We start from the raw sequence: 25,240 nt of genomic DNA, 5'->3' as shown, positions 1-25,240 counted from the left end.
TAAACTAGCCTATCAGAGCAGGAAAACAGGCATTAAAATAGTAAGTATGAAGACTATGTAAAGCATGAAGATTGTTTGTAAAATAGTAGCTATGCAAAAAAAGTAATGCATGAGAGAATGTGTCTGCCTTGTAACCGTGTAAACCATGCCTCTGTGGGTAGCAGGCTAAAAGCGAACATTAAGAAATGATTAGGGTCAGAGGAAAATGTTTTCCTTTTTCTTTTGGGTTTTTAAAAGCAACTTAGTACAAATGGGAGTCAGCAGATAGTGATCTGTATATGAGTTTGAATAGAACTTCAGGGAGTGAAACTTTTTTTTTTTTTTTTTTTTTTTTGGAAATGGACTTTCCTCCACCATGAGATCTAAGTGTCTAAGTGGTAACTCCCTTTTGGGGTTATTAATGGCATTCTTGCTCAGAGGGAAAGACTGACTTTCAAGATGGTATCTTGAGTCTGGGGAGCTATTTCCTTGCTTGAGAAAAGACACGATAAGCCGCTGAACTGGGGCTTTAAACAGCCGCTGACCTGGGGCTTTGCTCTCTCGGTCCCCTCAGAACCCTCCTGGGATCATGAGCATCCTGGACGACGTTTGTGCCACGATGCATGCCGTGGGGGAGGGGGCAGATCAGACGTTGCTGCAGAAACTGCAGATGCAGATTGGGAATCACGAGCACTTCAACAGCTGGAATCAAGGCTTCATTATTCACCATTATGCTGGAAAGGTATGTCTGGGGAGCAGGAGGTCCCGTGGGAAAGGAGAAGTTACCCTTCCCAGGGTCTGCCTTCATGTTTTAAGCCTTTGGGTCTGTGATCTGTTTTCTCATGAGGCAACTGAGTAACGCTATCCACACAGCTTCATCTGCCTTACTGTATTGTATTCGTTCAGCATTCATCCACTCAACAGCATGGGGCCTGTGAAGGGCAGTAGATACTATTGAGTATTTTAAATCATGAACCACCCTGGCATGTATATTAACTGCTGAAGGAATGGGTTGTTGTTTTTTTTTAAAGATTTTATTTATTTATTTGACAGAGATCACAAGTAGGCAGAGAGGCAGGCAGAGAGAGAGGAAGGGAAGCAGGCTCCCTGCTGAGCAGAGAGCCCGACGCGGGATTCGATCCCAGGACCCTGAGATCATGACCTGAGCTGAAGGCAGCGGCTTAACCCACTGAGCCACCCAGGCGCCCAGGAATGGGTTTTTGTCTTGCTTCTTGCCTCACTAACAAGCCTGTACCCCCTCTTCTGTGCCTGCTGGGAGTGTACATAAGGCTTTTGGGACCCCCGGCTGGCTCAGTCAGTAAAGCATCTGACGCTTGAACTGAGGATCGTGTGTTCAAGCCCCATGTTGGGCACGGAACCTATTTAAAATAAATAAAAATAAAAATAAGGCTTGCTTTTGATGTTAGTCTTCATAAGATGCATGATTTCGGCTGCCTCCCAGGTACCAATCTTTGTACCGGTGATACAAAGATAAGTAAGTTGAGGTCGCGATATTTACGGTCTCCTAATCCTCTGGAAATGTACTGGTCTCACCTTTCATCCCCTTGAATCTCTTGTTAACCAGGGTCCCTGACCATGAGTTTTGGACTGGCTTGATCCAATTATGATGCCATTTGTGAAAAAAATTCCAGAACCTCAGATGACATGCCCCATTGGAATGGATTAATGAGCAGGAGTTTTCTTTCATTCTGTTGTAGTGAAAATTTAGGGAAAGAATTAGGTGTACCACTAAACACCCCTATGGATTCACTGGAGAAGCGGTGGGTGATCATGGTAGCTGAGGTCCTAATTCTAGGTCATCTGGGCCATGTAGGCAGCCAGATACCACTTATCAACATCCACACACCATCACCACCTAAGTCCACTAGCAAGTTAAATAAAACATACACAGCCTTAATGTGACTGTTCACGATGAAATCCCAATAGTACATCTGGAAATACTCCCATTCCAGTAAGAATAGCCATGCCAACGTGGATTTTTTTTTTCTTCTTCAATGAAATAGTTACAGGATAAAATTAGATTTCTTTCCATTCTTGGCCAGGTATCCTATGACATGGATGGCTTTTGTGAAAGGAACCGTGATGTGCTTTTTATGGATCTGATCGAGCTTATGCAGAGCAGTGAGCTGTAAGTGTGTTTGCCTTATCTGACAGGGGATATAGGTTTGATCAAATTTTTAGTATTAAAAAAAAAACTTGTGGCATTTGAATAGTCAGTAGTTAGTTCCTTTGAGCTCTCGGGTCTGGATTGTCACTGGGCAATTTGGTTTTTCAAAATAATTTTTCTTTTCCAATCCTGTGTACCCCTAACATCTTCTGCGTCCAGATTCTATGTGCCATGTGCATGCCCTTCCGGGCCCCTAGCTTCATCGTTTTCAGCAGTGATATCAGGGAGAGGCGACTATCCAGGAGTTGGGTTAGGATGGCCATTTCTGACTATCTAAGAGTGGAATGTTCTGCTTGTGTGATACTTTGCCCTTAGACTATCATCCCAAGAATTTTGCATGGTCTCTTAATTTTTTGAATGGCTAACGGCTTTGCAGGATGTGAGATGACGTGTCCCCAAAGCACTTGGAAATAGCTCAAGAAGTTTGGGAAGGGCAACTTAAAAGGGATTTCCTTAGAGGTTTCTTTTAACTCTTAAGACCCTGTCTAAGCTCTGATGGTAGGAGCTGGAGGGGCATCCGTCTGTCTTGCAAACTGCAGGAGCTCCCAGGACCAGTCCTGCTCTGCCCTCTCTTCTCTTCTTCCCTGCAAAGGTTCCCAAGATCTCAGGTAATGGATATAAAGTATAATTTACATGGTCAGGCCTGGGTATGCCGGGCAAATACAATATTGTACAGTCTTACGGATTTTATAGTTTTTAGAGCTATCTCCAAGGACAAGCAGTCCTGGGAGTCCCTGTTACTCAAGCTGTGGTAAGATTAAGGTGAACTTCCTTAGTCAACAGCCCTGAGTCTGACAATTTTCTAAGAAAACCAAGTGTGCTTTTCAGGCTTTGACCATAAATTGTCCTACCCTTCATCTCCCCTCCCCTCCCTCCACCTCCCCGGCCCTCATCCCGTGCTGTACCTCCCCTGTGCTCACGCCCCCAACTTTGGAGATCCCGAATTTGTTTTTGTTTGAAAACATACAGAATCGATTGGCTCTTCTCTGAAAAAGTCAGGTCAGCGCGCAGGTCCTGCCTTGTGGGTTTTTATGACCTGCTTTCAGATTTTTTTTAATCATTAAAATTCCTGCTGAGTTTGAGAGCTGTTGATGCACCCATGTAAACTCCTATCCTATAGACATGGTCTGTTGTTCATTAAACATGTTTACAGCAAAAATCTGTAATCGCGTCTAGTCAAGTTGAAAGTAGATTGTGGGGAGAGTTCCTAGAAAATTCAAGATGGCCCCAAAGCCATTGGGGAGGAATTGAATTTGAGGGTCAGATTGGCGTTTACATGGATGACTTTATTCTGTCACTCAGCACATAGTTATCAAGCACCCAATGCATGCCAGACTGTGTCCAGACACCAGGGGCACTGAGGTTACTAAGACGTTGTCTCTGTCCCGTGTCTTGGTGCATGTGAACGAACGCAGGCAGCTATATTGGAGCGACTAACGAAAATCTATTTAACAGGCAAAGGACTGGTGAATTACTACTATTTGGCTTAAAATGACTTGTACTCAAAAGCACAGTTCGTCGAGGTTTTGTAGGGGCTGGAGGCACAGTGGACTGCTGGCATTGGGTGGGCAAAGGTCACCATTGCTGCTAAATATCCTACAATGCGTAGGGCAGCCTAGCCCTCCCCACCCCCACAAAGAATTCTCCAGCCCCAGATCCCAATACCTATAGCGCCAGGATGGAGAAACCCTGCCTTAGATCAAATCAGGATCTGCACTGGACTTTGACAGTCCATACAGACACCCGAGCTCTCGTGTGTCCTGCTAATCTTAACTCAGTGAACCCGTACTGACCCGTTCTCTGTGTCTTCTCTTCAGGGTGTACCTCGGTTCCAGTGAGTGGGCAAATTCAAAAGGCAGAGTTTGTAAAATGCATTTTCCAGGCTTAGACACTAAGATGTTTAGACCTTAGAGTTCTTCCTCTGTTTCTCTTGTCCACCACTGATTTCCCCGAGTCACACCTTGGTGTGACTTGGTAACTCGTGTTTTGAGTCGGATGGCCTTTCTGGAGCCAAGGTTATGCGCTTCTGGATGGCCTTCCTTTCCATTCTCCATGGAAGCAGGCTTTCATCCCCCAAGGTACCCACTGACGGCTAATCCTTTCTCTTTCTCCCTTTCCAGACCTTTTATAAAGTCTTTATTTCCGGAAAATCTGCAAGCTGACAAGAAAGGGCGCCCAACTACTGCTGGAAGCAAAATAAAGGTTGGTTCTGTTTGGGGAGGGTTAGAGATTCCTGTAAAAGGCAGGGTTTTCTAGGAGTCGGGACCTGCACCCTTGGTCCAGGATGAGGTCAGTGAGATGGAACATCCTGGTTACAGAAGTTGCCCAGAAGTAATGCTTGAAAAAAGGGACAAGATGCACACCGAATTTGACTTGGCTGTCCTGAAACCCCAAATGGATATCAGATACCTCCTAAGCTTCACAGTTGGCAGATGACAGTCAGCTGCTTTCTAAGAGGAAATGGCTTTAATCAGAATTTGGAAGAATTCACATTAAATGATCAGAGAAAATTTTAGGATTGAGAGCCACATTTTGGATTCCAATGATCTTTTTCCAGACCGGACCCAGACACTTGCCAGTTATGGAACTTTCACGTACCTGGAATCCTCCGGGGTCTCACGGGGACAGTACATGCACCCTCCCTACTGGGTGTTGTAAGCCCCTCCTTTCTGCACATTATGGGCACACCTGGCCCCCTCATGTCTTAACATCTAGAAGGAGTTCTTCCAGCTTTTGGGTGCCCCTGGAGAGAGTGCCCTGTGTTATCTGAGCCACTGTGTGATGAAGTTCACGGTCCCCAAGTAAACTCTGAATTTAGAGCTGTGTCAGGCAAACTTAATCATGTAATTCTGTGAGAAAGTCACTAAACTATTTTTAAAATATCATACTAGTTAAATACCACCCCGGTTTGATACTCCGTGGGATTATCAAATGATTAACAGTAGGGCTCTGGGGACACAGGTGTCCCTCGCATGTGTTGAAATCCCAGCTCTGGCTTTTATTAGCTTGTGATTGCCAGCAAGTTGCCTAAACTCTCAGTGCCTCTTTTTGCTTTATCTGTAAGGTGGAGATCTCTGTACCTATCTCAAGGGGGGTCTGGGATCTGGAATTCAGCAATCTATCTAAGACACGGAACGCACTGCCCAAGACATCAGACACACAGAATGTACCTGGTCACCGATTACACTCCGCTCCATCAGCGGCCCCACCCCCCACGTGCGCCATGCTTACTCGCCTCCTTCTTAGTGGACTCTTGTCTGCGCATGTCCGTGCCCCCTCCCTGGCTCTGTGCCTCCAGATCCTCCTGCCCTCCTCTCCCTCCCCTCGACAGCCCCTGCCATTGGACACCATAGTTGTCCGTTCTTGTCGCCAGCTCTCTTTTCTGCCTCCTGTATGGAAGCCTGCTTCCCCAGCCCCTGAGGGCAAGAACACGGGCTGGAATAAAGGAAACCATCATCAAAACCTCACAGCAATAGGAAGATCCCAGGCGAGAGCAGCCTTCAGGTCTGGAGGAGGAAGTCCGATGCAAGCTCCATTTTGAACTAGATTGTAGAGTCCTCTGGGACTAGGAACAGTCACGTTCAGAGTACCAGAGACATTTGGTAGCCCTGGGATGATCTCTGGATTGGGTTCACTGGAGCGAGAGTCCAGAGCAGGGAGCAGATGCCATTCTCATGAGGCCCCAGATAGTAATGTCTGTGCGAGGCTTCTGACTCATGCCTTTACTTCAAGTTCCTGGATAAGGATTAGCTCTGGGCTGGAAAATCTAGTCACAAGACAGTCACATTCAGATCCAAGGAGCCCAGATCATCAAGGTCACAATGACTCACTTTCAAGTGGTCTGGATTCTCCGTGGAGTTTATTCCCTATAAAACAGAGGGTGGAGGTAGAGGCGTTTTTCTCCTTGTTGGAAGATATGACCTCTTTCTTTCTTTCATATTTTTGTCTGGTTGAGTGCTCAAAATTGCCACCTTCTGGGTATGCTCAAAATATTCAGCATTGCAAGGACTGCAAAGATGACTATTGTCTGGGGAGGTCAACCTCAAGTCAGCCAGCTTAAGTAGGATTTTAATGCTGCCCATATTCTCACTTCTGGGGTACCCTTCTTCATGGACTGTGTGACCCATGTCCATTCGATGGTTTACTTCCATGTAGGGATAAAAGTCTCCCTGTTTTACAGTCCCCTCTAAAACATGTGTTAGAGACGCATAGCCATGGCGAATCTCTTAGAGCTCTTCCATCCACAATACTTTGCAGATATCACGTGTCCTCTTAATGATATCCCTGAATGGGGTGCCTGGGTGGCTCAGTGGGTTAAAGCCTCTGCCTTTGGCTCAGGTCATGGTCTCAGGGTCCTGGGATCGAGCCTCGCATCGGGCTCTTTGCTCAGCAGGGAGCCTGCTTCCTCCTCTCTCTGCCTGCCTCTCCACCTACTTGTAATCTCTGTCTGTCAAATAAATAAATAAAATCTTAAAAAAAAAAATTATAGGGGCGCCTGAGTGGCTCGGTGGGTTAAGCCGCTGCCTTCGGCTCAGGTCATGATCTCAGGGTCCTGGGATCGAGTCCCGCATCGGGCTCTCTGCTCGGCAGGGAGCCTGCTTCCCTCTCTCTCTCTCTCTCTCTCTGCCTGCCTCTCTGTCTACTTGTGATCTCTCTCTGTCAAATAAATAAATAAAAAATCTTTAAAAAAAAAATTATATCCCTGAAGGCACACATTTAAAGAGACGTGGAATTCCTTGGAAGAGGAATTAAATTTATGTTTAAGGTGGTTTTAGTGTTGGGTATTCTATTGTATTTCAACTCTTTAAAATTGCAAACTGATCTGTAGGATCTAATTAATGAATATGCATTTGGTGAGAACTCCTGTTTTCTTATTTGCAAATGCTCCATTTAATAGCAATTTCTGATGTTGAGGCTTCACTAAATTCTACATTGTCATGGCTCCAAGGGACCAGTTTTGCAGTGAGAGTCAAAGATGGACGCTGTGGGAAATTGCACGGAGCTCAGCACTGGCCAAGTGCCCAGGCCGGTGGCTTCGTCTGAGTGAGAGCAGACTCTGGTGGGGTGGATGCCTCAAGAGGCGAAAGCATTATGTGGGGATGGGACTTAGTGATTTTTAACATCTTTTCCAACCTTTAGAGATTAAGATATTAGCAGTCTTCTAGTTCAGTCCACTTAGTTTACAGATGGGGAAACTGAGGCCCAGGGAAATTTAGTGGTTTGTCATGTAGCTTGCCAACTGTAGAGGCAGAACCCCAGCTCGGGCTGGCTACTAATCTGTGTTGATGGTAGAACAGGGCATCTTGACCCTAAGCCTTTTCTCGCTGTCCTGTCTGCATGTTTTGCCTTATGCTTCTGTTGGACAAGTGCCTCTGGTAGCCTTCTGTCCTCACTGCTGGGCTGTTCTGGTCTAGAGTCCGGGTAAATCCAGTTGCTGCTTCCCAGCTGCCTCAGGAGACCTCTAAGTTTGACTCACAGCTGAATTCAGGTGTAGTCCTATTTGCCGAAATGAATTTTCCCACAACCTCAAGGCTTTATCTACTCCTCACTCATGATGTTAATTCCTCTTATATCACACCAAGAACCATCTCCTGTCTTCCTTAGGAAGGCAGGATAGTTTTGTGGTTAGGGAACAGACTTGGTAGGCTGCGCACTTGAGTTCAAGTCTCAGCGCCAGTCACTAAGGGCGCCATCTTAGCAATCCTTTCTTTACGGCACCGTTTCCACGTCTTAAAAAATTGGAATAATAATAATACTAGTAGCTAGCACTTAGAGTCGTGAAGTAGAGATGAGAAGGCCCATGTGTTTAGCCCCTGGGGCACGTTCGGTAAATGTCATCCCATTATTACTCGGGAGCTAGAGCAACCCATGTCAGATGGCTGGTCCCTTGGGTCACGTTTCCCCTTCTGTGCACTCAGACTAAGGTGAAAAGTAGGTGTGCTGTTAAAAACTTAGGACTGAAGAATCTGCCAAGTGATTCTTGGGAATTAAAAAGGCTTGATAAAATTAAAATATTAAAAAAAAATTGGGGGACTTGAAAAGAACCTGTGTTATGAGCAGGCCCTGTCACCTCCTGTGTTGCAAAGATCATCAGAGTTGCTCTCGAACACGGTGGACATCGACAAGAGGAGATGGCAGTCCCTGCACTTTTTCAACATAGGGCTCTGCTTTGGCCTTACAGCATCTGCAGCTTCTTCCTTCTAAGCATTGCAGAACGTGCTGTATTCTGCACATCTAAACAGAGAACATAATTCACCAGTGAATCTCTTGCTTTGAATATACCCAAGAGTTTTTCTCAAGGGTTTCAGATTTCCCAAACCCATGATAGCAGCAAAGCCCTAATTGCGAGAGGGCTGTCTACTGCAGGCAGATCCCTTCTGCTGACTTGGTCATGGTTTTCTGGCTTTCGAGATCCTTCCTCTCTGTTGGCCTTGAGAGGTTTTCTCTTTTCACACTGATTTGCTTGGGAGGAGAGTTTGTGTGGGCTGCCTCCTCGGCCCCACAAGGGCTTAGCCGTGTGGTGGTGGGAATGCTGATATGAGCCCTGCTCCTGTTTCTTCCAAGCTGGAGATGCTCCTGATTTGAAATGCATCATGAGAGATTCCAGCTTTTTTTATGTGGCTCTCTGTGCTTGAGCCTGGTTTCCTTTTGGGTACCCCGTATGCAGGTGGTGAGAGATGATTTCAGATTGAGTATTTGGCAAAGGAGCTGGTTTGTAAAAGGACATGCTGAGGAAGGTGCATGAAGTGGGATTTTTGGTGTATCTCCCACCCTTTATGTTTCCATCATTTTTTTTTAAAGATTTTATTTATTTGACAGAGATCACAAGTAGGTGGAGAGGCAGGCAGAGAGAGAGGAGGAAGCAGGCTCCCCGCTGAGCAGAGAGCCCGATGCAGGGCTCGATTCCAGGACCCTGGGATCATGACCTGAGCCGAAGGCGGAGGCTTTAACCCACTGAGCCACCCAGGCACCCCTATGCTTCCATCATTTTAATAAGGGGATTCTTCATTGGTTGGGTTGCCCAGCAAGAGAGTATGGGGGCTTTGACGCTTTATCCTTGCAAATAATCTCTCCTCCCCACCCTACCCTTGCACCAAAAGAAAAAAAAGTTTATGAGAACAATGTGTTGCAAAGGCCCACAATCAACATAAACTTAATTTGTTAATAACCGGCCTTCTTCCTTGTTTCTCACAAAAAGAACTGTATGTGAAGATTTACTGGTTTTGATGTTTTGCTTTATTTTATTAACTAGACTTAAAAGACCTGGTTGTTTTCAAAAATCCAGTTTCAAACCCATGTGTAAGTGTTAAAATCATCATAAAAGTCAGTAAAGCCTTAAGAAAGGAAGTTGAGCAGAGAGAAGCTTGATGAACAGGTTGTTACGAAGATTAATTTCTAGCTATTTCCACACTAGAGTTTCATAGCTCCCCTTTGACAGTTGGTCTGCTTGAGAGAAAGTGCCATGTTTCCGTCTGATGTTACTCTTCCCTTCTAGAAACAAGCCAACGACCTTGTGAGCACCCTGATGAAATGTACACCTCACTACATCCGCTGCATAAAACCGAATGAAACCAAGAAGCCCAGAGACTGGGAGGAAAGCAGGTACGGCTAAGATGGCAGACAGGGAGGTAGAAGCCAGCTGAGGTGGGCCTGGCCTATGTTCCCTCGGCTCAAGATGGGCCACCGATGCCAAGGGCAGAAGCAGTTTAAATTGTTTTCAGATGTGTTTCATGTCCTTGTGTCTTAACTTTTTCATGACGACTGAGGCCTTTTATGTTCTTCCTTCCTTGTCTTTTCCTAACATTTTAGCAGTGCCATTCAGTTCAGAATTAGAAATTTATAATGTTGATCTTGGCTAGTCTGGGGACAGACGGGAAGCGGGGGGAGCCTTCATACTGCAGAGTCGGGCGGGTTGTAAACTTAGTTGGAGGCCCTATGTAGACGTTCTTAGTCCACTTAGCTTCTCACTGGTACCCACAGGATGGGGCCTCGCATGCTCAGCTCGGGGTTCATAGCGAAGGTCTGAAGGGCTGGTTGCAAAGCCATCTGTCATTTACTGTTGCTTTTGGGGGTCCTGGGGGCATGTGCTGGGTCTGGTTCCGGCCCCTGAGGACTCACTGTGTTCCTGAGCAGAGTGATGACTCTCTCCAGGAGGGATCAAGCCCCGGGAGGTGGGTGATGTAGGGCATGCAGCGAGCCCTCTCCCCTCTGACCCCTGAGGAATTCTGGGCCACCATTCCTCCTACAGCTGCCATTAGGGATATGGGCTCTGCAGGCTGGAATGGGGGTGTTGAGTGGGAAAATGTTAAGGATGACTGGCAAGTACAGTTTTATCCAATGGGCAGATCCAGACACACACTTGTAAGACTGACACCAGCGTCCGTGAGCACAGGGGAAGCAGGACTGAGGCAAGGTGTTACGGTGATTGGACTGGAGGGAGGAGCCCGCCCTTGTCACCAGGCAGTCAGGTCCCAGACAGGGGCATGCAGAATTACTGTCTTTTTTGTTTTCTCTCTTGGAGAAAAGTAGACAGAGTAAGGTATCTAGTGACGTATCAAGGTTCAGCTCCACAACGGCAAGACAAGGAGGGAAAGTCATGGCTGCCGGCCACCCCCTCTGAGAGACGTGTGTAGGTCCATTCCCATCCTGCTGGCGAGATCCTTTCTAGGCGTGGCAGGCCATTATGAGAAGGAAAAGACGAGTGGTGAGGAAAGTGCCCAGGCCCCAGCCATTGCTTGTAGGTGTTTTCCCACGTCCTCTGCAACCTGAGTCTGTTTTCTCACCTCACGATGCTGCGGGATATAGCAGCCTTCCATTTCCTCTGTCTGCGGTATTCTGAGGGATCTCGTCTGTACGTCTGTAAGTCCCGACGCTTGAGGAGCATGGACATAGCCCCACCCTTGAGGGGCTGACCGCGATTCTTCTCCAACGTTGTTGGGTAATGACACAAAGCCTCGGAGGAGGGACCCGCTCTGCCAGCCAATCAGTCCGGCTTGCAGGGACTCTTGCATTATTAGCAGACTCTATAGTCTTCCTCTACGTCATTGTGACCCTAATCCAGCATCTAATCTGCCCGAAGAATTATTCTCCTGACTTTTCCGTGTGACAGCGCTTGTGTTCCTTCCCAGCAGCTGTCCCGTTTCCCTGCAGTCTTCTCTCCCACGGCAGTTGCTCTGAAGGAAGGTAGAATCTGACCACCTCCCTTCTTGGTCATTCCCCTCGAGGTACTTAATTTGCCTTCTGCTTTTCTGAAACGTGTCCCTCACTTTCTCCTTTGAGGCTAAGAAGGTAGTAGCACTGTTACTTCTTCCCACCTGAAGATAGAAGATGTCTACTTACTGATTTATTTATTTAGCTCTCAAGCTTGTGGATGCACCAGAGTACCCCTTAGAGGGCTTGGTAAAAACCTGGGTTGCTGGGCCCTGCTTCTGGAGATTCTGATTCAGTGGGCTTGGGTAGGGCCCAGAAATGTGCGTTTTTAAAGATTTATTTATTAGAGAAAGAAAGAGAGAAAACATGAATCGGGGGAGGAGCAGAGGGACAAGCAGGCTCCCTGCCGAGTGTGGAGCCCGACAGAGGGCTTGATCCCAGGAGCCTGAGATCATGATCTGAGCCAAAACAGATGCTTGACTGAGCCACCAGAAGCTCCTCGGTGATGCTAGTGTGGGTGGTTTGGGTCTCACACTTTGAGAACAGCTAGTCTAGAGCAAAGGGCTGGCCTGGGATTTGGAAGGACTGTATTATGGTGCCGGCCTGTCACTAAGTGGTTTGAGTGAGACATTTCATCTCCTCAGTCCTCAGTTTCTTCCTCATTAAACTGAGAGCGTCAGTTCAGAATGGGATCTCCTTCAATCTGACAGAATGTCTCTCCCAGACCTGGGGGAGCTGTCAGCCTGCCTCTGCCTGTCTCTGTGTCTCTCCCATCCTCCCCACTCCCACGTTCACACGCATATGCACCTCGTTACGTCCCAGGCACATATACACACCCGGTAGAAGGCAGGTGACACAGGCAACCTCAGAAACAGATTACAGGATCTTGGAAGCAGACGTAGTGCTAAGGGGTGCTTTAGGCCATCTTCCCCTCCCCCCACCCCACTTCAAATCCCACCCAACCCCCCGGCCCCGGCCCTTTCCAATAAACGTCATCTTAAATGAAAGCATCTTGCTCTGCCTACAAATGCAACCCACCCCTGCCCAGCACACGCTCCCTTTCCCTGTATAGATTGCTCTGCTCCAAGTCCCTCTATTATAGAAATTTTGCGTTTTCCCAGCCCTGATGCTGTCTTCTCATAAAATCCAAACTGATTCACTGAAATAGCAAAAAATGGAGAGATTGAGACAGAGATACATTTATCCGTAAATCCCCACAGAATCCCCCACAGTGGTGTTTTCCTTTATTTATTTATTTACTTATTTATTTAAAATCACATCACTGGGGCACCTGGGTGGCTCAGTGAGTTAAGCCTCTGCCTTCGGCTCAGGTCATGGTCTCAGGGTCCTGGGATTGAGCCCCGCATCAGGCTCTCTGCTCAGCGGGGAACCTGCTTCCCCTCGTCTCTCTGCCTGCTTGTGATCTCTCTCTCTGTCAAATAAATAAATAAAATCTTTAAAAAAATAAAATAAAATCACATCACTTACTTGCCTTGCAGTAAGGAACTTCATAATGTCCATTTGTGTAAACAGGTGTTAAGAATTCTGCGGTATTTGTGGGTCAAGTGTTGACTTATATTACAAATGGAATTGCTTCCTGGGATGCGCCCCTCCCCCCAATCCCGGTTCAGGTTTATTATGTGACAGATGGTTTCATTCCTTCTGAGTGTAAAGAAGTTAGGGGCTGTGAAAGGGCACTGTGCTTCATTGGTGGGGATTACACGGTCAATTGAAGTTCTCGGTGGACAGGGTTACTCATTCCACAAGTTTATGGGGTGTGGTTTATTTTTCTTTTCCTGTTGAAAATGTGTTTTTGTTTGGCTCTGGTGAAGTTGCCTGCCCTGGGTTCTGAATTGCTGTTCTAGCAGAGTTCTCAGGCCTTGACCTACTTGCATTAACGGCCAAGGAAAGTCTTGACGAAGACTTGCCCCAAGGGAACCACTGGGCATTGCCAGCCTAACTGATGTTTACTGAGGAAGGGACAGTGCTCCAAGGTTATGCAAAAGTCATCTTGGATCCTTTGGTTAAATAAAATGCTAAACAATATGGAATTTGCTAAACCGATTGTCCTGTGGAAGAAAATTTCTGTAAGACAATTTCCTGGTGACAGAGGTTAACAGTGAATGAAACAGTGTTTTAGCATGAGGCTTATTCTATCCTGTGGGATCTATGGAAATGGAACATTTCTGCTTGAATCAGTGGGTGATGCATTCCCTACCTCAAAAGAGTGGGATAAAGCCAATATTTACAAAAAATACTTAAAATGAACAAATACCCCGGGGCGCCTGGGTGGCTCAGTCGGTTAAGCATCTGACCCTTGGTTTCAGCTCAGGTCATGATCCTGGGATCAAGCCCCACATCAGGCTCCTCTGTCAGAGGGGAGTCTGCTTAAGATTCCCTCTCTCCCTCTGCTCTTCCCCCTGCTCGTGTGCTCTCTCTCTAAAGCAAATTAAAAAAAAATCTTTGTAAAACAATGACCAAATACCTCTAATTGACACCCTTGTGTATTTTCCTTAGCAGAGAAAAGGTCAGTGGTGAGTTTTGGAATTGGAGGATAGGAGAAAGGAAAATTAATTATTTCCCTGCATCTGATTTCCACTCTTTTAGTTAGCCAGACATGTGTCGCGAATCAAGTGTGGATATTGAATATTGCTTTCTATAAAGGTGGTTTTTCTTTTTTTAGATTATTATTTGTTTGACACAGAGAGATCACAAGTAGGCAGAGAGGCAGGCAGAGAGAGAGAGGGGGAAGCAGGCTCTGTGCTGAGCAGAGAGCCTGATGTGGGGCTCCGTCCCAGGATCCTGAGATCAAGATCTGAGCCAAAGGCAGAGGCTTAACCCTCTGAGCCACCCAGGCGCCCCCTCTATAAAAGTTGTTTTAAAAAGTACTTCTCTTGAAGGAGCTGACATTTCTGGATACTGGTCAAGTAAGATCAATCAGACTCGGGACTTTTCTTACTCCTCCCTCATTGTGTGACCTCGTCCCTCACTGTGTGACCTCATCCCGCCTGGGCCAGTCCAGGCTCCACCCCTTCATCCAGCTTAGTTTTCCTCCTGCTTCTTCCTCTCCCACTGCCCCAGGCCACAGCCTTTCCCACCTTTGTGCCTTCACTTCCACGGTGCCCCACTGCCTTTCCCTCCTTTGCATCTGGTGAATTCAACTCATCCTTCCAGACCCAGACACGCGTCAGTCACTGTCCGAGAATACCAACCCCGCCCCCGCCCCCCATGAAAAATCCATTTCTGTCTCTCGTCTCCCGTCCTGGTTTACTTATTGTAGCTGCAAATGCATGAGCATGATAGCAACTTCATGTCATGCGTGCCAAGGAGCCAGCTCAGGACTCCCTATGCAGTGTACCCAGTTAGGAAGGAAGAACTAACGTCACCATCCTCTCTCCAGATGTGGGAAGTGGGGCACAGAGAGGTTACACAGTGGCAGAGCTAAGGCCATGCCGGGAAGCCAGCCCCAGATCCTGGCTGTGCGCCTCCATGCGGCCTGCAAAGTCTGCATCGGGAACCTGCTGTCCTTTCCCGGTTCCCTAGCAGCTGCGGAGGGTGGCGCAGAGGGCCCCGTCGCCGTTGCCAGCACGTGCACAGCTTCTTCGGGGTTGGGGCTCGCTGTGAGCCTTGTTGGAGAGACAAGGGTGGGGTCCCCAGTGAAGCTGGACAAGGCCGCTGCTAGTGGGCTCTCCGGTGCAGCAGGTCACAGAGGTCACAAGGAACCATTCCTCAGGAGCATCACAAGTGCGGCTTCACCCCAAATGTACTCAGTGGGGAGAAGGCAGCTGCCTCCCCACTAAGGCACAATTTCTCATTCCCCTCAAATAGCATGTTTCCCAGTGTCCGCATTCAGCTAGCCCATGTCATGTACAGCAGAGGCCCTACTGCCCTCCCTGAGGGGACTCTCAGAAGCTCGTGGCTGGGATCTGTCACTCAGCTTCCAGTAACTTTGCTTCTCTGGAAGGGGTGAGGCATTTTCACCAGTGCGTGCTCCCCTACCCCCGCTCTGTCCCCTCCTCGGACCTACCAGGCCTACTAAGCCCAGAATCCTCAAGGGGCGGGGTAGGGGACATTTGCTCTGATGTGAAAATCCCGTGTGAGAACACAATCTAGTAGGACCTGTCTCCATTTTCCAAAACACACTGGCGGTTGCTGACGCTCATAAAAACCAGCTAAAACTATCATTTACATATGTCGTTAGAGAATTTTTCATTTAGGTGTTTGAAATTATTTTATATGCCCTTTCTTCTGTTGCATTTGAAAAGCTGAGATGTGTGATCTCCTTAGGTCTAGAGTCACTATAAAATTTAGGTAGAGAACAAAAATAGCTCTAGTGTCATTTAATTTAAAAGTTAAAAAGTTTTTTAACTTTTTTTAAAAATTTTTTTTTAACTTTTAAAATTTTAAAAAGTTAAAAGTTCTTCCCTTTAGTCTTTTGAAAAACAGATACTTCTGTTCATAATCTCCGTGACAGGCATATGGCTTTTTGTTAAACCATTTTTGGAAATAGATGTGTGGCGTCTTCTGTAATTGCTGTATTTCACAAAAAAAATATTTTTAAAATGAATGTTCTATAACCTGAGGGTCAGCTCAGACTCTGAACAGTATAAATTATAGTTTGTTTGTTTGTTTGTTTGTTTTTAAGAGGAGGGGGAAGGGCAGAGGGAGAAGGAGAGAGAGAATCCTGAGCAGACCCCGTGCGCAGCAAGGAGCCCAGTGTGGGACTGTTCATGACCCAAGCCAAAATCAAGAGTGAGATGCTTAACTGACTGAGCCACCCAGGCGTGTGTGTGTGTGTGTGTGTGTGTGTGTGTGCGCGCGTGCGTGTGTGTGTGTGTGTGTGTGTGTGTGAGAAATTCAGCTGTGTACATTTAAAGATAAGATTAGCTTTTATTCAGTGATTCCTGAATAGGGCAACATCCCATCTAGTGTATTTTCGTAAAATGAAGCTCCTAAATTGTAGTCTTTCTAATGTGTCCTTGCTGCTTGTAACTGGGGGCTTGCGGGGATAGTGTGGCTAGGAGAGCCAGATGGAAGAATTATCCAGTGATATCCCGGCTCTCCTTCCTCCTTTACAGAGTGAAGCATCAAGTAGAATACCTGGGTCTGAAAGAAAACATTCGAGTGAGAAGAGCTGGTTATGCCTATCGGCGCGTCTTCCAAAAATTCCTGCAGCGGTAAGAAACTGGTGACTGTGGACTCTTTTGGGTTTGTTTTTTGTTGTTTTGTTTGTTTGTTTTTTGTTTTTGTTTTGTTTTTTTGCTTTGAACAGGTTTTTTGAGATATAATTCACTTACCATAGCATTCACGCCTTAAAGTATATAATTCTTTGGCTTTTAATGTATTCATAGACTTGGGCAACCCTCACCACAATTAGTTTGAGGACATTCTCATCACCCCAAAAAGAAACCCCACTTCCCTAGTCGCTGACCCCCGATTCTCCCCTCACCTCCTGCCCGAAGCACACATCTCTTTCTGTCTCTATAGAAAGAATTTCAAAATATTGCTATATTCTGGCCATTGCGTAGAAATAGAGACTCACGGTATGTGTCCTTCGGGTCTGGCTTCTTTCAGTTCGTGTAATGTTTTTGCGGGTCGCCCGCGCTGTGGTGTGTGTCTGCGCTTCATCTCTACCCGCTGCCTGGTAATACTGGCTTGCGCCAATATTGCGATGCTGTATTACATTTTACTTGCTCGTCCATCAGCTAGCTGATTGGCATCCGTTGTTTCCTCTTTTTGGCCAGTGATGAGTAACAGAGAAAGCTGTGGTCAGCATTCACCTACACACTTCTGTGTGGATGTGTGTGTTTATTTCTCTTGGATGCTCACCAACAATGGAATTACTGTGTCCTCTGGTAACTCTTTGTTGCACCTTATCGATGAATTGTGAGATTGGGTTCCAGCATGGCTGTACCATTTTGTTTCCCCACCAACAGTGTTTGAGGGTTCTCCTTGCCGATTTGCTAGTATCTGACTTCGGTAGCACCTATCCTGGTGGGTATCAGGATGTGGTTTTGATGTCATGTCCCTGATGGGAAATAAGCGTATTTCATGTGCTTATTGGTCTTTAGAGAAGTGTCTGTTCAGCAGCTTTGCCCATTTTTAAATCGAGCTGTTGGTCCTTTTTTATTAAGTTGTAACAGAATTCTTTTTACCATTGCTTATTGTAGAATAAATCGGTAGCCACAAGTGTTTGGTCTGCTTAGTGTAACACATCAGTTCGGGAATTCATGATAATTGTGACATGGGAAGGTTTAACTTGACTGACCAAATTAGTAGTATGAAGATGATTTCAGGAAACCTACTTAAGAAAATAAGCTTAAAGTATTTAACCTCAAAATTTTTGTAGAGCCCATGTATAAACTTAAACTGATTTTCACGTTTCTGTTAAAGCGTATTTGACAGGACCTTTACTCAAATTGCTCTTATTTTGTGCTCCTTGTTTTTGAAAAGGATAGAATTTAGTGTCCTTAATATTACATGGTTTAAACTTCTCTTAACAATTTGAAGTTAATGGGCTCCCACTGTATTTTCTACATCTGTTTACTCTTGTTTAAGAGAGAAGGAAGCCATATATTAGCATTTTAATCAGAAAATAATTATGTCTTCGGGGTATAGCTAGAGGAGCAGAATATAAGAATTTTTTTTTCTAACTCAAATTTTATGTAACAAAGAGGTAGCTGGCTGAAGAAGAGTGTCAAGGTTTTTGACATAGAGTAATTCTAATGAAGCAGGGTTTCCTTGAGGGATGTTCTTGTTTCTTTTGTCCTGAGATTGGAATGGCTGGCCTACGGGTCACCAATGTGGGTTGTTGTATGTGGAAGGTCATTGATGTGGAAGGTCAAGAGAGACTTAACAGAAGGATGCGTCTTTCCATACAATAAAGGCCCATTGACTCTCTCCACACAGTCAAGATTCCAGATAGTTTGAGAGGCAGACTAGGCATGAAATCTACTCTCATGGCTCTCTGAATTGATGAAAGGGCCCACTCCACCTAGGGTGGAAACAGAACTGTATGGAAAGACATATTTAGGAGGTCGAGAAAAGAAATCTATCAAGTTCTTGCATGATGATAGCAGCAAACATTTTGCAGACAAACAACTGAGATGTGAATTACCAAAGACTACTCTCCTTTAAATAGATCGAGAACACAAGCTAAAATGGGATTTCTCAACCTTAGCTATTGACATTTGGGGCTGGTTGAGCCTTTGTCATGGGGGCCATCCTGTGTGATGGAATGCTACTCTCTGTCCCTCCCAAGCTGTGACATCCAGTCAAGTGTATCCAGATATTGCTTCCTGTCCCCTGCTGGGGGTGGGGGTGGGGGTAAAGCCACTTGAGAACCCCAGCTTAGTTAATCATTGAAGTTTTGGCCAAACTGCATGTCTTTGACAAATACCCTTTTTTAATTAAGAGGGGAAAAAAATTAAATACAGAAAACAGTGAATGAAAAATATTTCCTCCATCTTTTCCTAACTCAGAAGGGCCTGCCTTCAGTAATTCCAAAGCATTCATAATTTTATCCTCCTTCAGTAGTTTTTCCTGTATTTAAAAACTCCTTAATCTTCAAAGTCTCTCCAATTGAAATGACTATTAAAAACTAATCAGATATTTTAAAAAATTTAAACTTGGGGGTTTTCTTGTGGATGTTTTGTTGTTCGGTTGTTTGGTTTTTGGGGAAATGGATTCTGAAAGACCTTGGGCCTTCCATATTACTTAAAAACAGACAAGCCCTTGGGGCGCCTGGATGGCTCAGTTGATTGAGCCTCTGATGCTTGATCTCAGCTCAGGTCATGATCCGAGGGTCATAAGTTCAAATCCCGCATTGGGCTCCATGCTGGGTATGGAGCCTACTTTAAAAAAAGGGGGGGGGGGGACGCCTGGGTGGCTCAGTTGGTTAAGCAGCTGCCTTCGGCTCAGGTCATGATCCCAGCGTCCTGGGATCGAGTCCCACATCGGGCTCCTTGCTTGGCGGGGAGCCTGCTTCTCCCTCTGCCTCTGCCTGCCATTCTGTCTGCCTGTGCTTGCTCTCTCTCCCTCTCTCTCTGACAAATTAAAAAAAAAAAAAAAAAGGACAAGCCATCAGACTTGACCTCCATAAGCAATGCCATGAGCCTCTGCACTGGGGAGAGCAGGCTGTGTTACAGGTTTGCTGCAGCTCCGTAAATGAGCTGTGAAATGACCTGGTTTGGTGATAACATCCGGGACCTCTGTCAAGTATGTCAAGTGCCACCCTGGCCCCATGCATGGGACTTTCTTCCATGCCTGACACAGAGTTAACATGTAGTGAATCTCTGTTGTCCCCTTTATGCTGAGGGACTTTGACTGAAGTGATTCTGCCCTTGGCTGTCTCCCCTCTGGCGCGCCTGCTGTGGGCTTTTCCTTTCGGAAGAGACAGATGGGCAGCCCTGTCTTAAACAGAGCAGGCCTTTTTGATGTCCTATATCTTTTGATTTGAGAATCCTAGGAGAGTAATAAAAAGAGAGTTCGGAAGAAAATTTGTTTCTCAATAAAAAGTACTCAAAAAATGGCGAGCAGGCCATCTGTGTCCATGGGCAGGGACTATTTCTCAAGAGACGGTGCTGCTTTCCATAAGGTGTGTGAGTCCGAGATCCTGGTCATGCCGGATAGGGCCAGAGCCTGCCACTGTCCGTCTCGTCCTGAGATCCTCTGTGAATAGCTGAACCGTGTGGTATCTTTATTCTCCTCAGGGCTGAGAAAAAAAAGGCTTTGTTTATCAAGTGGCTTTCTAGATGCCTGCAGAAAGCCTGAGAAGTGAGAAAATAACAATCCGCCGGAAAGGGGTGCATTAATACCCAGTATGACTGCCCGTGTGCCCGCCTCCTACACCCCTCCCTGGGAAGGCAGCCCCGGGGTCTAAACAGAGCGGTAGTTCTCACACAGCCTAGAGCTTAGAAAATAGGCTTCGCCAATGGGAAATGGCCTTTGTGTGTGTTCATTTCCTCCCTGAAAAATGCTTTGTGTTTATCAAAACCATCCCTCTTGACTTTGAATTGGAGACTAAAAATCAAAAAGATGGCTTAATATCCCCACCAGTGGGCCACGTGCTCTTGAAGTAAGTCCCGCCCTGCCTTCAGAAGGAACACCCTGTTCACCACCCTCAACACAACATTCGTATCTTTAGAAAGTGTCAAAAAGCTATTAGAAATGGCAGTCACGGGGCGCCTGGGTGGCTCAGTGGGTTAAGCCTCTGCCTTCAGCTCAGGTCATGATCTCAGGGTTCTGGGATCGAGCCCCGCATCGGGCCCTCAGCTCAGCGGGGAGCCTGCTTCCCTTCCTCTCCCTCTGCCTGCCTCTTTGCCTACTTGTGATCTCTGTCTGTCAAATAAATAAATAAAATCTAAAAAAAAAAAGAAAAGAAATGGCAGTCACTTTGACTCTCAGCTTGGGAAAATAACTCTAAATTCTTAGAAAACAACTTTTCAAGCTAGGCAGCCCTTACTGTGGCTGGAAATAAGCCGAAACGTGGGATCTTAGGAAGAAAAATCTGATAGCAATGTAAGAACTTTCTAAAATTGTTCTTATGGCACCAACATATTTCCCTTGACCTTGACCCAGCCTCTCAGAATGTGGAGGGCGGGGGGAAAGGGACATTTGTGAGGAAAGTCAGTCCATATCCTGGGCAAGCGAGACGAAAGAACAGAAGGCTCAGGAAAGCATGGGGTGTCCGGAGTATCCTAAGAGCTGTCCAGACTTTTGTGTCCTTGGATGTCAGAAACAATTGCAACTCCAGTGCCAGCGCTGGGGTCCGGGCTGCATTTCCTTGGAGGAGGAAACATTGATTGGTCACCTGAGATAACAAGGAGCCCATGACCCGCCAGCCCGAGGGGAAGAGAACAGCCAACGCACAGGCCTTGAGATGAAATTTTGGTATAGTTGGGTCTTAAACAGAAAATGCCTGCTGAGAGGAATGTAAGCTATGATCTGCATCTCTCCGAAACTGGGGGCTTCCCTAGTGGGAGAGCCTTATATGAGAATTGGGAGCTGGTCTCTCCAATGAATACAAAAGGAGGTGAGGAGGGCACGTCAGGCGTCCTGGCAGCTAGGGAGCCATAGCCGTGGTCTGTGGTCACAGGGCCCTGGGAATGTCACGCAAACCTCACGTCTCCCCTAGACCTGAACTGTTAGAAGCCTTGCCTTGTCAGCTAAAGGGAGAGAAAGTCTCTGCAAAACAACTTCCGTACTATAAAAAAAAAAAAAAAGTCAGATGCAAAATGCAGCGTCATTTTAATGGGGGTGGGCGTGTGTGAATTGCAAAGAACTGCCCGTTTGCGGTTGCGCGACACATACTTGCCTTTAGAATTTTGATTACGTGGAACCAGCCAGAATTGTACTCTTAGAAACTTGTCACCTTGGAGGCCTGGCTTGCTTCTTTCTCTCCTGTAGCCTGCATGAATTTCTCTCCTTCATCCATTTAGCTGGCCAGTACATTCTCACTTGTTCGGCGGGTCCCCCGGTGGCATCTAGAAAGCTTCTGCTCTCCGTCATTTATGTGTGGCTTCATTTGTTGGACTTCATTATGCCGCACACGAAATGTATTCATGCGAATGTGTGGCTTCAGCTAGGTATTTTCATTTTTAGGTTTTTCATCTCTAAATAGGGAATAGGAGGGTTTGCTTCTCTGAGACATTGAAGACGTTATCAAGCAAGATGTGAAGATTTGGGAGGAGCGGAGAGGGTCCCTAGAATCACCTTGTCCCAGCTAACTAACCCTAAGGATAATAACCTGATTCTGTCCTCTTAGTGAGCTCTGGATGCCCAAGGCATGGCAGCTCTTCTTTTCAAGATTCCTTTTTCCCTTCTCCCTTCAATGCCATAAGTCAGTCTAGTCCTGGTAGTAGCTTCTGGGCACAAAGGGCCTGACTTCTCTGGAGGCCTGGAGCCCATTCACTGCCTCTGTTCTAGCTGTGCCTATGCAAAGGCCATGCCTCCAACTTCCATTCCACACTCCTTTCTGATTTCTGCCTCCCCCTCCCACCCCCACCTTTCTTTCCTTCCTTCCACCTTAAGTCTGCGGGACCTTCCATATCTGACATCCTGTAGTGCTTCTGTCACTAGTGTGTCAGCGTTTTGCATAATTACAGTGTTTGTAGCACAGATGTGGAATAGACTGTATGGTCTTTAAAAGAAGTACATACACATCACCACTCCATGTGCTTATATGTAGTGTGGTGGTTGGGGTAAGATGGGGGTTCACATCTCAGCTCTGACAGTCACTAGCTAAGTAGCCGTGGGTGGGTCTCTATCTGCCTCTGTTTCCTACTCTGCAAAGTGGAAAGACCAACTGAATCCGGTGGCTGTGAGAACAAAATGAGATCATCCAGCTAAAGCACCAAGAATGACACCTCATGCAGACAGAACAGCCCATAGTTGTTGGCCATTTTCTGTTGGCTCTGACCGCCGAGCCCGGGTGTTGGGGAAGGTGCTCGATGTGTGGTATGAACTACACGGGTGCCCTCATGGAGGAGGCGTAATGAATTAAGTACAAACGTGAATATAATTACAAACTATAATATATTTTCTGAAGGAAAAATAGTATTTTCTGTGAGAGAGACTAGCAGGGCAGGGGGGATTTTTGCTTGAGTAGTCCAGAAAGACTTCTCTGGAACTGTCACTGAAGGGGAGGGTCCCTGCACTAGAAACAGCCACAGGAGGCATTTGTAGAATGACACAGCCTGGTTGAGGGAACAGCATGGGCCAGGCTCTGGGGAGGGAGAGTTTAGCGTGTGTGAAGAAGAGGCCGTCCTCCCAGGAACACAGTGAGTAGGAGAGAATGGAGAGAGAAGAGCCAAGGACTGCGTGACCAGGGCCTTGGGACTTGAGATGCACAGGATTCCAGAGATGGAAGTGGATCCTTAGGAATCACCACTGCTTACGGGGAGCTTTCTGAAACACTTCCCATGAACTGTTTAAGGCCGCGGAAGAGATGGGAGAAACCACTACTGAGAAAACAATGTTTGATTTTGCCCGAAGATTGTCACTGGCCACCTTCTGCAGTGCTATTTTTAGATGGTGGTAGAAAGGAAAAGCAGATTTTCACCAGGGAGTTAGCATGGAAACGGTCGGCTAGGGCGTGAGTAGGAGGGATCTCGGAAATGGGAACACCAGACCCGCTGGCGTCTCACGGCTGTAGAGACCCACCCCTCAGCCCTAGAACAGAGGTGAACGGGTCTCCAGGACTCTGCGTAGTCCCATCCGAATGTGACCCTTCTCTCCCTGCCTGTCCTCCCAGGTACGCCATCCTGACCAAAGCCACCTGGCCCTCATGGAGAGGGGACGAGAAACAAGGGGTCCTCCACTTGCTGCATTCCGTCAACATGGACAGTGACCAGTTCCAGCTCGGGAAGAGCAAAGTGTTCATCAAAGCCCCCGAGTCTGTGAGTGTGCGACTGCCCCCCCCACCCCGGTCGTTTCCTCAGGGCTGCCTCTCCCCCCACAGCACCTCTCCTGCCCCTCCCTGCACAGGGATGGCTGCTTTCTCCCCCTTTTCCCCCTTTGTCCGTGCCTTTGGTGTCCTCACCCCTGCTCCCAATCTCTCTCTAGGTCATTCCCCACATCCCTGCTCCTTGTAGCCCTCAGCGTGCGCAGCAGGTTTAAGAAGTCATGGAGTAGTTTCTCTTCTTTCTCACTGTCTCTCTTTCATCCTCTTGAGGTGATAGGCCATTGTGTACCCAGAGCCTTGTACAGAACATGGCTCACAGCAGGTGCCCACCAGTTACTTAGAGTGTCCAACGGTGTCTAAGCTGAAAGGGACTTCTTGGTCCCACACAGGAGGCTTGGGTAAACTTACATACTTGCCTGGGCGACACCGGTCAGGTCATGACACATGGACGTAGGCTTCCTCCTTGCAGGCAGCACAGAGCTCACAGTGGGGAGTCTCAAGAATATATCTTGAAAACCCTGAGGGAGTCTGGAAAGAACTTTGAGGAGACAAGGAGGAGGAGAACTCTCTGGGGTCATGGAACAGAAATATTTAGTATCAAACATGCGTTTTATGATTCACAAACATATTAGACCTCCACAGATTCATTGGAGGATCTTCTTTCTCTTTCCTGATTGGGAGGTGGTCACTTTGAGCCTCATGAACGTCTGTAGGAAGTTTTCTGTTCCTAAGCTAGATTCCTTGGAGCAGAACCCGTCAGTTCTTCTGCCCAGTTAGCTCTGGGACCAGGGAATGAAGACATTACTTTTTCAAAATGGAGAAACTTCTGGAACTGAGTTTAAGCATCATCATTTCCTGAGGTTCCTTGAACAATCACAAGACTCCATTTTAAGAGTCTGTAGTGAACTTGGCAAAATTAATCATCAGATCAAGCGGAAATAACATGAGAACTGGCAATGTTGGTGATAGTGGAAACACTCGAACTTGAGGCAAATCCCTGTCTTGCCGTGAGTTCTCTCTTCTACAGTGGGCCCCACGGCCGCTGTTCTGCTGCAGAGGATCAGCTGGAGACCCAGAAATGATAACGGCTGTAACTGAATGGCTTTAAGAACCATAAAAAATTATTAAATAAATAAGAGGCACACATCAGTAGAACCCGTTTATGAGAAGTTTGTGGTAGCATTTTCCACTTTGAGTTATTTGTAGCTTCACAGCGATTTCATTTCCAAATATAAAATGAAAATGTTGTGTCATACACCATTAAGCAACCCACAGAGCAGTTCCTGTTCTTTCTAAAATGGGATGGAGTGATTTATCAGTACAATGCAGAACTCCTCTGTTGTTTTATACCCGCTCTTACTTTTTTGTCTTGCTAAATTTTCACATATAATTAGAACAGCCTCAATATTTTACAGACTTTTTTTTTTTTCTGCTGTAGTTGAACTGTGGGTTTTACTTCCAAAGTCAAGGTTTATTTTGGGTGTGCTTTTCCTTGTCTTCCTCCCAAATGTTTTATCACC

General features: G+C 46.5%; 1 protein-coding gene across 1 annotated transcript in view; it reads left to right on the top strand.

Annotated features, from left to right (window-relative positions):
* MYO1E (myosin IE) overlaps positions 1–25,240 on the top strand; it is a 195,724-nt gene that overhangs the window by 140,466 nt on the left and 30,018 nt on the right. Inside the window, exons 14-19 of the mRNA XM_047738442.1 lie at positions 554–721; positions 2,043–2,128; positions 4,288–4,369; positions 9,663–9,769; positions 16,396–16,494; positions 23,571–23,715. Of these exons, the coding sequence (XP_047594398.1) occupies positions 554–721; positions 2,043–2,128; positions 4,288–4,369; positions 9,663–9,769; positions 16,396–16,494; positions 23,571–23,715 (687 nt within the window). The remainder of the gene's footprint in view (positions 1–553; positions 722–2,042; positions 2,129–4,287; positions 4,370–9,662; positions 9,770–16,395; positions 16,495–23,570; positions 23,716–25,240) is intronic.

This window comes from Lutra lutra, chromosome 7 (assembly GCF_902655055.1).
Source record: "Lutra lutra chromosome 7, mLutLut1.2, whole genome shotgun sequence".
In the NCBI taxonomy this organism is placed as follows: domain Eukaryota; kingdom Metazoa; phylum Chordata; class Mammalia; order Carnivora; family Mustelidae; genus Lutra; species Lutra lutra.
This window is presented reverse-complemented; position numbering and strand designations above follow the sequence as displayed.